We start from the raw sequence: 17,882 nt of genomic DNA on the forward strand, positions 1-17,882 counted from the left end.
AAACCATTCGAAATCCGATCAGAGCGTTCAGACTGAAACGGGTTTCCAGAAATGCGATATGTATCATATAAATGTAGCTTGGAATGGATTTGTAAAAATAGCATTTAATGCTGTTCACACTTGCTAAATCTGATCGGATCTGGACTGAGAGTCTGAACCAGGCTTAAGTTCTTAAATACACAGAGTGAGGTAAATAACTGGAACAGGTGTGTGATAAATCAGAAACCATGGAAACCAATAATAATCAGGAACAGGGAAAACGAAACCAAAACACAATGAAACTAAACAGACTTAAACTTTTTTTGCAAAAAGTAATGCAAAAAGTGCTGTGCGGGGGTAACTTCAGTAGCTATCTCCGTGCATGGATGGTTCCACTCAGAATCCAAGGCACTCGAGTAACTAGTTTTTAGAAAAATATAGAAGGCCTTTATTCTTTCATGGCTTAAGATTTTAAAAACAGTTGACAAGCTACAAGCAAATTGCTCATCACCTGTTTTTAAAATCTAAGCCATGAAAGAATAAAGGCCTTCTGTATTTTTCTAAAAACTAGTTACTCGAGTGCCTTGGATGTTTTTTTCTTATAATTATTAAATCTTATTTGGCCAGTTTATTCCAATTGACATGGTTAGATGAGTCTGTAGTCTGTACAATAGTCTGAATAAGAGCTGATTATTATGGTCCATTTATAGACAGCAATTGAAGACTGGATTTAATGCTTGCTTTAACAATACATCCTTTAAATATCATGTAGAGATCCTTTATTTACAATATATTCTCAATGTTTAAAGACATTGTTACAATATGATTTAATTGCTAAGGCTTTTTTGTAATTAAATAATTTTGAATAATTGCCAGTAGTAATAGTTGTCCTATTTAATTCCACCAAACTGGAACTTCTACCTAATCTACCAAACATATTCAAATGTGTGTAAAATGAATGAATGCTTGTGTGATTGCTGAGGACATTCCCATCATCCTACAGCTGATGAAACCACTTGAATGTGAAATAAGAGCAGAAAAAAAGACAAATAAACATATACTTACTGACTTAATTCCCATTAAAACACAAAGAACCAGGAGTCCCATCACACACACCAGTATGTATTCTTTTGTAGGTCCTTAAAAATAAAAACAAAAACAAAACATTTGGAAATGCAATAATATACAGAAACGGCAATATAAGGATGATACAAGTAATGATATACAGCACAACTAAATGATGAAATAAATGATAATCAATACTAAATATAACAAGTTATTAGTTAGATCCAGGGTTATTATCATTAACAAAAAAAAAGGTTAATTGAAATACAGCTAAAATCAAATTAAAAATAAATATTACGAAACTATCTGAAATAGGTTTAAGTTAAAGCACTGTAATTACTAACTGTGAATAAATAAAAACTAAAACGGAGCTAAAAATAAATTAAACCTAAATTATAATATAAAATACAAAAACTAAGTAACTTTTTTTTACGAAAATCTAAAAAGAAAACCTCATTTAAAACATGAATGCCAAATTATAATAGTGTCATGATCTCTGTTTGTCTTTGGACTTTTGTTTCACTTTCTGTCTCAGTGCCATAGTTGTAGTTTCATTGATTTGTTCCCTGATTGTTCCTACAGGTGTTTTGTGTTCTCCTTATTAGCCTGACTGCAATCATCTTTTTCATTTTTCAGCTCAACTATCCCTTTCAACTTGTTAATGTGTGATATTGACTTCAAATATCATATGATATCATGATAGAAACCAATTTAATAAATTTGCCCAGTGTAATCGTACGATCCTATAAGCCAAATGTGGTAAAGATAGGATAAACATTAAGTATAATATATATAAAAAAAGAATTATAAAAAAAATGATGGTTATAGATTAGTTACATTTATCCATATGATTAACTCAAACATAAAAGTTTTAATGAAGCAATGAGAAAAGAAAGTGAACACAAATGACTCATTATAATAAAACATAATTACTTGTCAAAGAAAAGGTACCTTTTCTCTTGAAAATCTCTTTCCTTAACTCCAAGAAATACGTCAGCCAGTAAACACACTCATGATTGTAGTATCGTTTCAGCAATGTAAACCGTTCTTTGTTATTATTCCACTTCATCACTGTTGGAGATGCCTGTGGTACAGATGCAGTGTATCTGCCCTCCCTCACACCCAGCGTGATGAAATCCTGTCCATCATAAACGTACCGATCAAACCCATGTGATTCTTCAGTCTCATCATTCCAAACACAGCCATACATCCTCTGAAACGTATGAACACCTGGAGAAGAAAATACAACATTTGCTCTTTTTGTTTAATGCACAAGTTAATCTTTGACATTTAAAGGGGTCCTATTATGCCCTTTTATGAAGTCTTGACTTTGTTTTCAGAGTGTACTAGAATATGTGTTCATGCTTGATTGCTCAAAAAACATTATTACAGCTCCTCTCTCCCCAGTCTGGTTGAACACGTCATTTTTGATCGAGTCCCTCCTTCTGAAATAAGAAATGTGCTGTGATTGGTTAGCTGGCCCAGTGTGTTGTGATTGGCAGTGCTTTAGTGTGTGTTCCGGAAAAGTCCCGCTCCTCCATAACTGCGAGTTCTGCTCTAGTGTAAATATTGAGGATGGCATCAATTTCAAAACAATTCAAGCCATATCCAGACCCTGACAATGTTTACGAACGAAAGGATCATGCAGAACGGATTTCATGCACTGACTTTCAAGCATGGAGTTCACAGGACGTTTCAGAGTGGAATGTTTTTTGTATTTTCTTATTCATTATAGATACAATGTTATCCACCATTTAATCGTGATATTTGTTGGAAAACAGTAATCGATTACAAAACCATGGTTAATTTTCCTCAGGAGCGGTGAACCATCTTACAAAAGCGACAGAAAACAAGCAGGTCTCCATAAAATGTGCAGCGCACAGATAGACGTTTGGGTTTTAATGTTCAGGAACAGTGTTTAAAATAAGTGTTACACACTAAGTTCGTCAGTCTTAGAAAGGTCAAACAAATGAGTTTTGTAAACGTTGTGGAAAAAACAGTGTCTCTTTGACATAGCGACAACACTGTCTTCTCTAACACAGCTCATCCAGTTGTAGTCCAAATTAACCATTTGTTGTAGTTCTTGAAAAGGGAGTTCTGTTAAATAAAATATCTCCCTTTGGAGGGACTTTGAGCTTTGTAACCCTGCAGATCTTTTTTTATGCTCAAACAGCAACATTACAGACTAACTAATGTTGAAAAAGCGGAAAAGCATAATTGGACCCCTTGTATCATGTACATGTACAAAATGTAAAATGAGCATTTTCTCTCACCATCTGACTGATTGAATCGCTTCATTATAACAGGAATGTTTTTTTTGTAGATCAGCTGCACATGTTCTCTGATCATAGTGTCTGTTTCCCACATGTATTTATATTTAAAGTCCTCCATCCAGTCCTGTTTGGGAATCATCTTATTAATGATACTGTCATAATAATCCATCTGATGTCCATCCAGTGTCGTTACAGCAGAAAACTCTGGAGTTCCTGCAGTCGTCTGTCCATGTATTCCAGTGTATGTGGTCATAAACCTGTGTATCTCTGAACAAACATTGAACAAAACAACACAAGACATAAAGCTATCAAAAACATGATTAAACACCACATACAGTTTCATAAATTAAATAAGTAATTCAAGTATCCAACTGAATATTATCTGAATTTGAGACACTATTGGTGCATTCAAGTCCTCCTGGGAAGTTCGTACTTACGACGGCAGATGTTCAAGTCACTTTTGTCGGAGAAAGGTGGCGGTGTACTTTCTCTTAAAGGGTTAGTTCACCCAAAAATTAAAATTATGTCATTAATGACTCTCCCTCATGTCGCTCCAAGCCCGTAAGACCTCCGTTCATCTTCAGAACACAGCAGGGATGGAAATTAGCACCCGCCACCAGCCAAATGCGGGTGATTTTGTGTTGTGGCGGGTAAACTCGCTTCACCTACCGGCCACCGTGGAGCAGTAGCGCTGGAAGGGGGGTGCTGCGGGGGCTGCAGCCCCCCTCGTCATAGCCACAGGTGGGGGCTGTGGACTAACATAATATTGTACTAAAAAACGTGGGGGGAAAAATGAAAATAGACATGCTGTGTTTGAGTGTTCAAGCTACGGAGAAAATTAAATAAAGTTTGAATTTGTCATGCTTAGTTTGTTCCGATCAGAGCATGTGAGCGGAGAGCGCATTTCTGAATCCCTCCGCTCGCTCATTCCGCTCAGGGTCGCGCGCTCAACCCAGAATGGCCTGCTGGTTCGAAAATATGTGAAATAAGGGCTGCCTCCGACTAAAGTTTTCTTCTAGTCGATTAGTAGTTGTTCATTTTAGCCACTGTGGACACATCGCCCCTCTTTATATTGATTTAATTACTTAAATAGGCTACAGGATGAGCGTTTACGTAGCCTAATGTAGCCGCACTCAAGCGCACGCCCGCACTCATAAACCTTGCCACAAAGAACCGGCGAAAGTAATGATTATTAATGTGTCAAAAATAGCAAGGAGACATTTAATTGTTTATTAATAAACAGGTGTTTTCTGTGTCGCTGCAAAGATGAAGTTATGCGGACTCGAACGCCAGAGAGAAATGCACATTTGATTACATAATCAGAGAGTCGTCTATTTCTTTTCGTTTTGAATAGTTTCGTTTAAAAGAAGACATTTCAAGCTAATAGATATCCTATATTTATCAAATCTGTGAGGCACAAGCTGAGTTTCGGCGCCCTCCAGTTTACGTGCAATGCAAGTGATCGCCGGCGCCTTACATTGTCTGCTATATTTGCTTCTTATTTAGCTATTAAATACAGGCAATTGTTTGATAAAACATATCAAAATTAAGATACAATTTATACTAAACGAAAATATTTTTAAAAGAGTCTTTCTACAACAACAACAACAAAGACATTTTGGGTATCTCATGATCTCATGTATCATGTCTTTCTCACGCTGCACGCTCACTTTCATAATCAACATTGATTAAATAAAAAATAACATTAGCCTATAATATTTAAACATAAATATGAAACTAAATATGTTTTCTTTATTGGCTACAACATATACAGAGAAATGTCATGTCTTGTCGTCAGCCATAACACACGTCACATATTTTCCAACCCAGCCCTCAGCCCCCCTCGCATGAAACAGCTTCCAGCGCGCCTGCCGTGGCGGGTAAATAAAAATAGCATACTGTTTTACCCGGACGGCGGACACTTTTAGAGGAGGCACACCTTCAAACAAAAATGTGGCGTTACATCGCAGGCGTAGAGGTCTGCAGAGAAAACATCATGGTGCGTTCACACCAGACGAGAATAGAGCGTCTGGCGCGAGTGATTTCATTGTTAAGTCAATGCAAAGACGGCGCGAATGAGGTGTAGAGCGCGCCGTGGTAGATGCGAATACGCCTCATTCGCGCGGCAAGTTCGAGCGTCTGACGCGTTCCGCGCGCATGATTTTATTGAGTGCTTTTGTGCATTCACGCTTTTGACGCGAATTCGCGTCTGCAGCCCGAGTTGAAAAATCTGAACTTTGGGGTCAATTCGCGCCGCGTTAACCAATCAGGAGCCTAGCTGCTGTCACGTGGTGAAGTATCTGGATGCTTCAATAAATTATTTTGTACTAAATGCCTGATGTGGTTCTAATGCACAACAAAGCAAATATTTTATCACATAAAACTTGATTTCAATATATGAGACATATTCATTTTGTATTGAATGCTATTTATTCCATTTCATATCTAGATTATATTAAATATTATTCTAATGTAAAGGCAACCAATATACTATAGCTCATAAATCCGTGTCTGGAGAGTGTTGTGTGAGAGAAAAAAAAATCACAGGACAGGTTAATTACTTTTGGAGGCTGGCTCAAATTATCATCAAAACAAAAATAAATGACAGATTAGGTGGATGAGGCCGAGGGTGAGAGAAAGAGAAAATGTCAGTATTTCATTGAGACTTGAGATTAAATAAACTGCTTAAGTATTCTTGTAGTATTAATTTTCACATGCAGTTACACATTGTCGGTTAAAAACATTGAGTGGCTGGTAGATTTTGAAATCCACCAGCCACAGTGGCCGGTGGACAAAAAAGTTAATTTCCATCCCTGGAACACAGTTTAAGATATTTTATATTTAGTCCGAGAGCTTTCTGTCCCTCCATTGAAAATGTATGTACGGTTTACTGTCCTCGTCCAGAAAGGAAATAAAGACATCATCAAAGTAGTCCATGTGACATCAGTGGGTTAGTTAGAATGTTTTGAAGCATTGAAAATACATTTTGGTCCAAAAATAACAAAAACTAGGCCTTTATTCAGCATTGTATTGTGTTCCGGTTCTGTTGTGGATCCGCGTTCAGTGCTGCCGCTGACGTGTGTCTGGTGTGTGTGTGTGTGTGTGTGTGTGTGTATTCTGGTTCTGTTGTGGATCCGCGTTCAGTGACGCTGCTGACGTAAGACACTGCTGACGTGTGTCTGGTGCGTCCGTGTATTCGGGTTCAAATAAATATGGCTGGGCAAAAAAATGCAAGTCTTCCTCTGTGTGGAAATCCTTAGACATGTTTGCGAAGATTTTTTTGTTTCCAGCGTGCGTCTCCCTCAGACTGTAAACGAAGCTCGGGCGCACCAGACACACGTCAGCAACGTCTTACGTCAGCAGCGCCACTGAACGTGGATCCACAACAGAACCAGAATACACACACACACACACACACACACACCAGACACACGTCAGCAACGTCTTACGTCAGCAGCGCCACTGAACGCGGATCCACAACAGAACCAGAATACACACACACACACACACACACACCAGACACACGTCAGCAGCGTCTTACGTCAGCAGCGCCACTGAACGCGGATCCACAACAGAACCAGAATACACACACACACACCAGACACACGTCAGCAGCGTCTTACGTCAGCAGCGCCACTGAACGCGGATCCACAACAGAACCAGAATACACACACACACACACCAGACACACGTGACGTCAGCAGTGTCTTGCGTCAGCGGCGGCACTGAACGTGGATCCACAACAGAACCGGAAGACAATACAATGCTGAATAAAGTCCTAGTTTTTGTTATTTTTGGACCAAAATGTATTTTCGATGCTTCAACACACTCTAACTAACCCACTGATGTCACATGGACTACTTTGATGATGTCTTTATCTCCTTTCTGGACAAGGACAGTATACCGTACATACATTTTCAATGGAGGGACAGAAAGCTCTCGGACTAAATCTAAAATATCCCGAAGATGAACGGAGGTCTTACGGGTTTGGAGCGACATGAGGGAGAGTCATTAATGACATCATTTTAATTTTTGGGTGAACTAACCCTTTAATTAATTACACAAAAATACAGCAAGGTTCGTAAACTCTAGTTCAAGAAAATGAAGAAACAAAGATTTGCATAAGGTGTGCTTTGCTTTTTTATATTTTTAGTTATTTATTGAGCCACTGCAAACTTTATCGTTTTTTCGTATTATATTGTTATTTTATAATGCTATCATATTCTGAGCAGGCAATTAGCTGTAAATAGAAAAGCCTGACAATATCACAGCTAAATACATTTAAGTATTGTCATATTCCACCATGTTTCTCACTGACAAGCCCACATCTCGTAAAGATCGGGACTTAATGAAAATCCCGAGCTCCCCACTCGTATACGACATTGTGGTGGCGTTCATGTGTGTTCAACTCATAAATACGATCTATACGAGATGACTTGAACGCACCATAATCCCACTGAAACTCTTGGCTTAGTTTTAATTTTCATGATTAATACTTTTAATACTCATTATTGTATGTTTTGCAGTTCAACACACGGAAGCAGCTGAAGGCATTGCATGACAGAACTCATTTAAATGACTTTACGATATTCTCACCTGAGTAAACCAAAGGTATGAAGATGACGAAAATGATGAACTTCTTCATTATGGATGAAAATTAATGTATCTGACCCGCACTTTTAAGTGTAGCTGTAAAAACTCGTTAGCCTTTGCTACATCTGAAACGAAAGGAAGTTACTGAGCGAAGCGACGACAATCTGTGAGTAAAAGTTTCCGCCCTAAACTTCCGCATTGAAGCTGTTTACCGCTGCAGTGACGTCAGTAACCGTTTTTTCCTTTCGATTCAGAGATGTAATGAAGGCTAAAGAGTTGTTACAGCGCTCTTCGATGACTACACTTAATGAAGTGCGGGTCAAATACATTGATTTTCATACATAATGAAGAGGTTCATCATTTTCTTCATCTTTACACCTTTGGTTTACTCAGGTGAGATTCATTTCGTGAAGTCGTTTAAACGATGAATTCTCTGTCATACAAGGCCTTCAGCTACTTCCGTGTGTTGAACTGACAGAAAATCATGAGATGTTTTTAATCTGATATGCAATATTTTCTCAAACATCTTTTATAATAGCTAGAACTAGTTAACAGATTTAGTGCTTGCCGTTCCGTCGTGGACTGATAAGTAGGAATTTGTTTGGTTGAAGCTGCACTGAAATAAGTGCAGTATTTTCCAATGATGTGTTGTGTATTTTGTCTCCTGCAGGCAGGTAAATTTTAAAGGCGAAACTATAACAAGACTGAGAATAGTCTTATAACTTAAAAATGACTAAAGTTATGCACATTGTAAATGAAAGAACATGCTTCCTGTGCAGTTGTGTCTGTCTGTGTGCCATGGTTCTGTGAAATATATAGTTATCTGTGTAAAAGTTTTGATTTAAAATGAAAGTTGGCATGAAACTGAAGTTTCGCTAGTCTTTTCTTCCCTATTGTGTCGTATATCCAAGTAAAACGGCTTTTGGAACAAGAACAAATGTAGGACAATTAGAGATGACAAGCCGCATGACTTTAAACAACAATAATGTTGGGGGGAAAAATTAAGAATTGGCCAATTTGATTTCATGGTGACTTTAAAGGTAGGGTAGGCAATTTTGAAGAGGCTAGCAATAGCGAGCTAGCTTTGAAAGCATTAGATCTCACCCTCCCTTCAGCACGCCTCAAAAGCCACACATCCTTCAAAACACATAAACACACACAGCAGAGTCTGGAAACCGTCATGAGAGATGGCGTTAAACTACCTCATGTCCAAAGAAGCACATAACTTTACAATAATGAACGTTAACAACTTACAGAGCTGTAGTGTTGCCATTGAAGCACATATCCTAAATAAAGTCTGAGGACATGAACAGCTCCGTGTAGAACCTCACGGGTTTCCATATCTTCCAAATGACAGTAGTTATGGTGTAAACGCAGCATCAGCTTGTTTTGGTTCAGGAGGAACTGTAAAAGGCATCTGCTGTTCGTTTGCGGCTCTCGGTGACTGACGTCTGTCTAACGAAGTACGTGTGATGTCTCCGCAAGCCGGTGCGCGGATGTATGGAAATACATGTTGACAGGCAGGTGAATAGACAATTAGACAAAAAAGTTTGGGTCCTGAGACTTCCACATAAGATATTTGTGAAAAAAAAAATATATATATTTAGACTAGTTCTAATTATTGATTCTTATCAGGATGTGAAGAGAACAGTATAACCAAAAAATTGCCCCTAGCTTTAAAACAGAAACAGAAAAAACTGAATGACTTGTCTTGGTATCAAATAGTAATTTGATTCATGACACTGTATTTGTATTTACCAGTTTGAGAGATTTGTGTTGTTGTGTTTTTGAATGTGTGTTATATATTTTTCAGAGTTACACACCTTCATGGCCGCTTACACTGGACAGACGGCTGCAGGAGCTCCAGAGTTTTCTGCTGTAACGACACTGGATGATCATCAGATCGATTATTATGACAGTAACATAAAGAAGCTGATTCCCAGACAGGACTGGATGAAGGAGTTTGCATCTAAAGAACTGTGGAAGGAATACCTTGAGATCAGAGAAAAATTACAGCAGATCTACAAAAACAACATTCATGTTCTAATGGAGACATTCACTCAGTCACACGGTGAGAGAAAATACATTATTATACAGTTCTCCGAAAAATGCTTTATTCTGATTGGTCAGTCATTCCGAGGTCAGTTATTCCCCAATAATGACCGTCGTCATTAACAATGTTTATACAGCGCAAAAGTCTGGTTCCAGAAGTTTATTAATGATAACTTTTACCTTTAAAGACAACCTTACTGTGAGCTAAGAGGTTGTTTTTATTTGCGTCTGCTGAAGCGCCCAGACCGCCTTAACTTAGTTTTTTTTAAATAATCATGTTTAACAGCAGATTTTGTGGTGAAAACTACATTACTCATGATGCTGTACATTAAATTCAATCGGTCTCAAAATATTTCTTTACCTCTGCCCACTCCCATGAAATATTTAAATATGGATATATGCAACAAACTTAAAATATATTGTTTATATACATGTATTGCCATTACACTAAAGCCGTTAAGTTCACAGTCTTGTGCCTGTGCGTTTTTTGTCCGATTTTCAAAGATTTTTTTGCTTCAAATCAAGGCTTGCAGTGTTGTAATTCACCTCATTGCAGATTGGCTTGGTTCATGGCTTACAATGTTTTAAAGGGTTCGCTCACCCGCCCAAAAATAAAAATGATCAACATTTACTCAACCTCGTGTCGTTTCAAACCCGTAAGACTTTCGCTCATCTTCAGAACACAAATGAAGATGTTTTTGATGAAATCTGAGATATTTCTGCGCAACTACCACTTTCAAACCCCAAAAAGGTTCATCATAATTTTAAGCTAATGCATGTGACTCCGGTGGTTTTATGGCTAAAATTGAGAAAGAAATCCATGTAATAGAGACATCAGTACTGGCATCAGTGATACTGGCCCTCATTCAGTGCTTAGTACAAATATGCCATTAAACAAATATTTCAAATATACTTGTTACGGTTTGGTGTGATGAAATGAAGATGAAGAATAAGAAGAGTAGCCTGGAACAATATTTAATAATAAACTTGGAGAAGAACAATGAAAAACACATCCAAAACCTAATACAAACGAGGATAAACAGAGAATAGGTGAGAACACAGGATATATAAGCAGATGGGCATGGCAAACTAAGAGAACTAATGAGATGATTAACCAGACAAACATGAAACAAGGAACCTGATCAATTAGAAACCAAGCAGAGACAAACAGGGAGGAAACGAGGATGACTGAACCAATGAACAAACTGAAGTAAACTAGAACACAAAGGCAAGAACAAACATAATCCTAACAATACTTTCTTAAAGGGGTCATATAATGCCATTTTTGTACAAGTTAATATGAATATTTAGGGTCTAAATGAAACCTTTGTAATATACTATTATTAAAGCTGCTGTCCGTAACTTTTTTAAGTTAAAAATAATCCAAATTAATTATTAAAAAAAAAAACATATTCAGCCAGTGTTCAAAACTATCTGCTTGCCATAGCTAGATTCAAAACGGTTAGCTTGTAATAATGATTTTAATTCCAGTGGTACTGGTGGGTTTCCGCGGGAAATTCGAGCATGTCTTTGCGTCATGACGTCACACCCGTACACATAAAGAAGGAGTTTCGGCTAGCCGGCTATACTGCGCGTGACCAGATGTTTAGATGTATAGGCTTTTCTCGCAGCACTTTACATGATTAAACTTATGGCATCCAGAAAGATCCAAACAACAATCATCAGTGTCAACTGGAGATTCAGCAGTTATAAAACCCAAAAGACTTCGTACTTCGGATTTAAGGTGGCTAGAGAAAGAGAAAGAAACCGTCTCATGCGAACACAAGGATTTAAACATCGGCGGGGCTTTTGAAAAGTGCGTGAACTCCCGAAGGGGTTCGAAACGGAAGAAGAGACGGCTTTTTTCTGCTGAACAAGTAAGACATTTCAATAGTTCAATCGTGTAACAGTACGTTTTCTTAATTCACACAGTTATGGAGTTTCCTTTGTTGTGCCTTTCTCGTTTTGCTATTATGGAGAATATGAATTCTGAACTACACAGGTAATCATAAAACACATTAAATAACGTTAGTCACGCAATGCTGATGTGATGTTGTTAACATGAACAATTTGAGAACAAAGTAGGCTATAATTTGCACGGTTGCTGTAAATCACGTTGATTAAATCTAACGATCGCTTATCATGTCGAATGCTTTTCCCCCCTTATCAGAACAAAAATGGATGTTATTTACTTGTTCAGAAGACATTTTCAGGTGAAAATTCTTATGTTGGTCAAGCTTTCAAAAAGTGAATCTGTGATTCTGTATGACAGTATCCACACCAACATGGCATCATGACTTTGCGTAAACATACACGCCACTTTCAATTCAAGTGGCGTGTTATCTATACGCATTTTGAGATATCCGCGTTTATGTCCACGCCGAAATCTTTTGCGTGTATGTCTACGCCATTAAATGTCCGAGTGATTCCGCGTGTATGTGTACGCCGTTAAATGTCAGAGCGAAACGAAGCAAAATCTATATCTACATCTGTGGAGCGATATTTCTTTTCCTAGGATGGTAGGAGAAGACTCATAAATGGTATTAACCCCAGTGACGGGTAGGTTTAGGGACGGGGTTGGGGTAGGTCATATATTATATATACATAATACAGTAATATAACGTTAAGTCAAAGGCGTTGATAAACACGCTGAAAAGCGATTATGCGTGTTGATAGCACGCCAAAAATGGAAATACGAATTGGTGTGTCATACATACGCCATTTCATGAGATCAGTCTGTCCACACAGCGCGGTGACTGACAGCAGCACTCGCCTCAAAGCACTGTGTTCATCCACGCTGTTTCATGCCGATTTACAACCCACGTAAAGATAATAATTCCGCGAATCACTGCAGCTACAGATTTCGAACAGAGATGGCGACAAAAAGGGAAAAAGCTACGGACTGCAGCTTTAAAGGAGCACTTCACCCATTTCAACATTAATCTTTATTGAAAGTGGGTCATATATGTAGTCGAAATGTAAAAGAAATTTTGAATTTGATGCCCTCTTGACCGAGAAAAGACAGAAAATAACTTTAGGGCGCATTTGTATGTAAGACAACAACTCCCACAATGCACCACATTGCACAAGTCCGCAAGCCACTCCCACTAATCCAGAACAGCGCAAACATCAGAGAAATCACTTTTCTGTCTACAAGGCTAACGTTAGCTGCCAAATGAGTTAGAAATTCATTTCACACAACATGTCTAGTTAGTTGGCTGTGGCGAGCAGGACGAGGGCGAGGGATGTGATAGGACAGCGCGAGGCCGGTGGCGCGAGTGATAATGAACGACAGCTGTGAGACGCACCGGTCTCTCACCGAGGAGCGGACGCATAAAACGAGGAGCGACGACAGGGCAGATCGAGAGAGGAACAGGCCTGATTTTATGTTGTGTTTTGTTTCTGTTGTGTGTGGCCAACAGTGAGGGGCTGCTCGCTTATATTTTTGTTTTGTATTTGTTTATTTTACTATTAAAATGTTTAAATGTTTGCCGGTTCCCGCCTCATTCTTCCCACAACAACGAACCCCGTTACATTGGCAAACTCATTAGTGAATTACTCCTCGTTTGTATTTCTTTCTATATGGTGAATTATTGCATGATGATGATACCTGGATGTTCAGTCAGAACATATGCGGTGCGAAACTTGGATGGATCACAACACAAACGTCCGTGTGCTCGTCTGATTCAGAGATTTCGTCCAGGAGAAATTGCGATCGTTGAAATTCTCTGCAGCAGACGGACTCTATCTGTGTCCGTAGCGCACAGCGAGAGCACAGGCACCAGCAGTCCGCCCAGCTCGAGCCAGTCCGGGCTCCTCGTCCGCCTCCTGTTCCTCCATCAGCCTCAGCTGCTCTTCACTATATTGCGGCTCGTAAAAATAGCCACGAACACCGGATTCGAGCAGCAGAATTTCAAAATCCTCTTCTTCCATATCATGTTTAGTTTCTTCCGTCATTGTCGTAGCTTCCTATATCCACAGCGCTTGTTAGCTCAGCTTCCAAACAAGATGGCGGATATTGCTTTCTGTATCTGTAAGTGATTCCCACCCACTGATCTGTAATAGGTCTGTCGCGTGAGTGGGTCCCACACCCTGAATAAATGATGTGCTTGCTTTTGTAGTCTCTACACTTTTCAATGAAATGGGACTTCCTGCTTTTTATGACGCAAAATGACGATTTTTACGTCATAAAAAGCAGGAAGTAAAACACTTAAATCCTTATTTCTCCCATCTCAGGGAAAAATAAAGGAAAAATCCACGATCATTATAATATATGACTGGGTTTCTAACAATACAAAGCTTAATGCAAATGGGTGAAGTGTCCCTTTAAAAATTCTCCTTAGTATTGTAAGAAAAAAAACAATTTGGTCTGGTCAAAAACAGCTCTGTTTTCAGCACGCCGTTTCAGTGCATATGCCTTTAAATGATAATGAGCTTTGCTCACTCCGGCCCTCTTTTCTGTGGGGCGTTTTGCACAACACGTGGAGTGTTGCCTTGACAACAGTTGAGGGAATATTTTGGAGTGGAAGTTGATTTATTTCAGTAATTCCATTCAAAAAATGAAACTTGGATATTACATTCATATAAATTATATTAATTACCGGCACCTCCTGTGTCACTATGGCAAATTAATAATTACTGTTTGTGTAAGGTTCAATGTTGTTATCTGTCTTGTTAGTCTTTATTCCCCATTGAAGTTCCACAAAAATCTTGTGTTTGCAGTTTCGATGCGTTTTTGAGGTGAATTTTCAGGGTAAAGTGGGTCTTTAAAATTCGAACACATTATTCTCTATGTACACACACCGGCAGCGCCATTCGGCGTTGTTAATGTAAAAACTGTCTGACTTCACCCTGTGCTGCATGCAATATACATTTAGTTTTACATTCATTTACAGAAATCAGTTGCTTGAATGAAAATTGCTGATGTTATCGGATTTTCAGGTGAGATTCTCAATTCATTCAGTTAACGGACACTCTGAGGTGAAGTGTTCAGAGTCTGCAGACTAGCAACGATTGTACAGTACAATCATAACATAATACAGACATTATCTTAATTCCATAATGTCCTTAAACATAACAATATTGCTGGCCATAAACTGAGAAAGTGCGCGTCTGATGTGCGATACCTTGAGTTGTTCTAGACGCAACGCGGCGCTTCTCGTCCGGTGTGCGACCCCCTTGCTGCTTGTGAAAAGTTTTTTTTTTTTTACATTTTGCACCCATGTAGTGCATGTTCTGAAATTAAAATAAACATTGCCCTGATACACACACAGTGTTGTTAAGGTTTTTTTTTTTGTCAAAAGCTACATAGCTTTTTTTTTTTTTTTTTTTGTTACCTCCAACCCCCATTTTGAGTCGCCGGATCCACCCCCCCTCTGCGCTCCGGGACCTCCCACTTTACAAATTAAGCACTGATTAAAACTGACAACTTATGAAAATATAGGGTTTAGGTCAGGCGAGTTTGCTGGTCAATTAAGAACAGGGATACCATGGTCCTTAAACCGGGTACTGGTAGCGCTGGCACTGTGTGCAGGTGCCAAGTTCTGTTGGAAAATTAAATCTGCATCTTCATAAAGTTGGTCCGCAGCAGAAGCATGAAGTGCTCTAAAGCTTCCTGGTAGACGGCTGCGTTAACCTTGGACCTCAGAAAACACAGTGGTCCAACCAGACTGATCTCATGAAATGGCGTATGTATGAGACGCCAATTCGTATTTGCATTTTTGGCGTGCTATCAACACGAATAATCGCTTTTCAGCGTGTTTATCAACGCCGTTGACTTAACGTTACATTAATACTGTATATATAAATATATGACCTAACCCAACCCCGTCCCTAAACCTACCCGTCACTGGGGTTAATACCATTTATGAGTCTTCCCCTACCATCCTAGGAAAAGAAATATCGCTCCACAGATGTAGATCTACATTTTGCTTTGTTTCGCTCGGACATTTAACGTCGTGTACATACACGCGGAATCACTCGGACATTTAACGGCGTAGACATACACGCGGAATCACTCGGACATTTAACGGCGTACACATACACGCGGAATCACTCGGACATTTAACGGCGTACACATACACGCGGAATCACTCGGACATTTAACGGCGTAGACATACACGCGGAATCACTCGGACATTTAACGGCGTACACATACACGCGGAATCACTCGGACATTTAACGGCGTACACATACACGCGGAATCACTCGGACATTTAACGGCGTACACATACACGCGGAATCACTCGGACATTTAACGGCGTACACATACACGCGGAATCACTCGGACATTTAACGGCGTACACATACACGCGGAATCACTCGGACATTTAACGGCGTACACATACACGCGGAATCACTCGGACATTTAACGGCGTACACATACACGCGGAATCACTCGGACATTTAACGGCGTAGACATACACGCGGAATCACTCGGACATTTAACGGCGTAGACATACACGCGGAATCACTCGGACATTTAACGGCGTACACATACACGCGGAATCACTCGGACATTTAACGGCGTACACATACACGCGGAATCACTCGGACATTTAACGGCGTAGACATACACGCGGAATCACTCGGACATTTAACGGCGTACACATACACGCGGAATCACTCGGACATTTAACGGCGTAGACATACACGCGGAATCACTCGGACATTTAACGGCGTACACATACATGCGGAATCACTCGGACATTTAACGGCGTAGACATACATGCGGAATCACTCGGACATTTAACGGCGTAGACATACACGCCGTTAAATGTCGGCGTGTTCGTTTCGGCGTGGACATAATATCCCACTCTCTCTCTTTCAGGAGTTCATGCGTATCAGAGGATGTATGGCTGTGATTGGGATGATGAGACTGGAGACTCACATGGGTTTGATCAGTACGGTTATGATGGAGAAGATTTCATCTCACTGGACCTGAAGGAGAACAGATACATCTCACCTGTACCACAGGGAATACCCACAGTGATGAAGTGGAATAATGACAGAGAACAGCTTGAAACCTTACAACAATACTTTGGACATGAGTGTGTTTACTGGCTGAAGGAGCTCTTACATTTGTCTAAAGCTACTTTTAAGAAAACAGGTACAGTATCAGAGGACAGACCGATCATTTCTTTCTTGCATGAGCAGATCCAGATAAACCATGTTTTATCAGACAGCTTGATAAATCTATGCAGGTCAACTTTAGAGATTGTTAAACTGTGACAAGTATAAAGTGCATGTGTTTCTTTCTCTGTTCTCAGTTTTGTTCCCTGTTCTGTGTTTACTTCTAGAGCCTAAAGTGTCTCTGCTGCAGAAGAACCTTGCAGAAGATGTGGAGTGTCACGTCACAGGCTTTCTCTTCAAAAACGCAAGCATCTTGTGGAGAAAAAATGGACAAGCTATGAGCGATTCCAGTAAACTGGAGTCTAGAGACACACTTCCAAATGAGGACGGGACCTTCCAGAGGACTGTTGCCCTGTATGTCCTTCCTAACAAATGGAAGAAGGACCGGTACACCTGTGTGGTCGAGCACAAGAGTTTGACTGAGACAATCCAGAAGATTCTGACTGAGGATCAGATCAAGAGGAACAGTGAGTTTAAACATGGTTAATTTTTCTACCTGTACATTTTACTTATTTTAGCGGCAAAACACTGACAATGAGAACAGCGTCACTTTTTTCTGTTTTTAGGTTTGTTTTGTTGTTGTTTGGGGTTTTCTGACATATTATTCATTATGTTTCTCTGTGTGTTCTAGAACCTGCATCATATATCAAGTATCCGGCTCTAGTCATTATCCCAGTTAGTGTTGGACTGATTGTGCTGTGTGTACATTTGAAACTCTGGAAGAAACTGAAAGCTTGTAAGTAGTAATGACCTGTTGTGAGATATAATTCCCATCATAAGTGCAAATGT

The 17,882-nt window shown here is 39.4% G+C and overlaps 1 protein-coding gene across 1 annotated transcript in view; it reads left to right on the forward strand.

Annotated features, from left to right (window-relative positions):
• Positions 1-17,613, forward strand: part of LOC130072607 (major histocompatibility complex class I-related gene protein-like) — an 85,646-nt gene extending 68,033 nt beyond the window's left edge. Inside the window, exons 3-4 of the mRNA XM_056237787.1 lie at positions 16,792-17,070; positions 17,261-17,613. Coding sequence (XP_056093762.1) covers positions 16,792-17,070; positions 17,261-17,580 — 599 coding nt within the window. The 3' untranslated portion in view covers positions 17,581-17,613. The remainder of the gene's footprint in view (positions 1-16,791; positions 17,071-17,260) is intronic.
• Positions 17,614-17,882: the final 269 nt, after the last annotated feature.

This window comes from Rhinichthys klamathensis, unplaced genomic scaffold, assembly GCF_029890125.1.
Source record: "Rhinichthys klamathensis goyatoka isolate OS25496 unplaced genomic scaffold, OSU_Roscu_1.1 h1tg000498l_1, whole genome shotgun sequence".
NCBI lineage: Eukaryota > Metazoa > Chordata > Actinopteri > Cypriniformes > Leuciscidae > Rhinichthys > Rhinichthys klamathensis.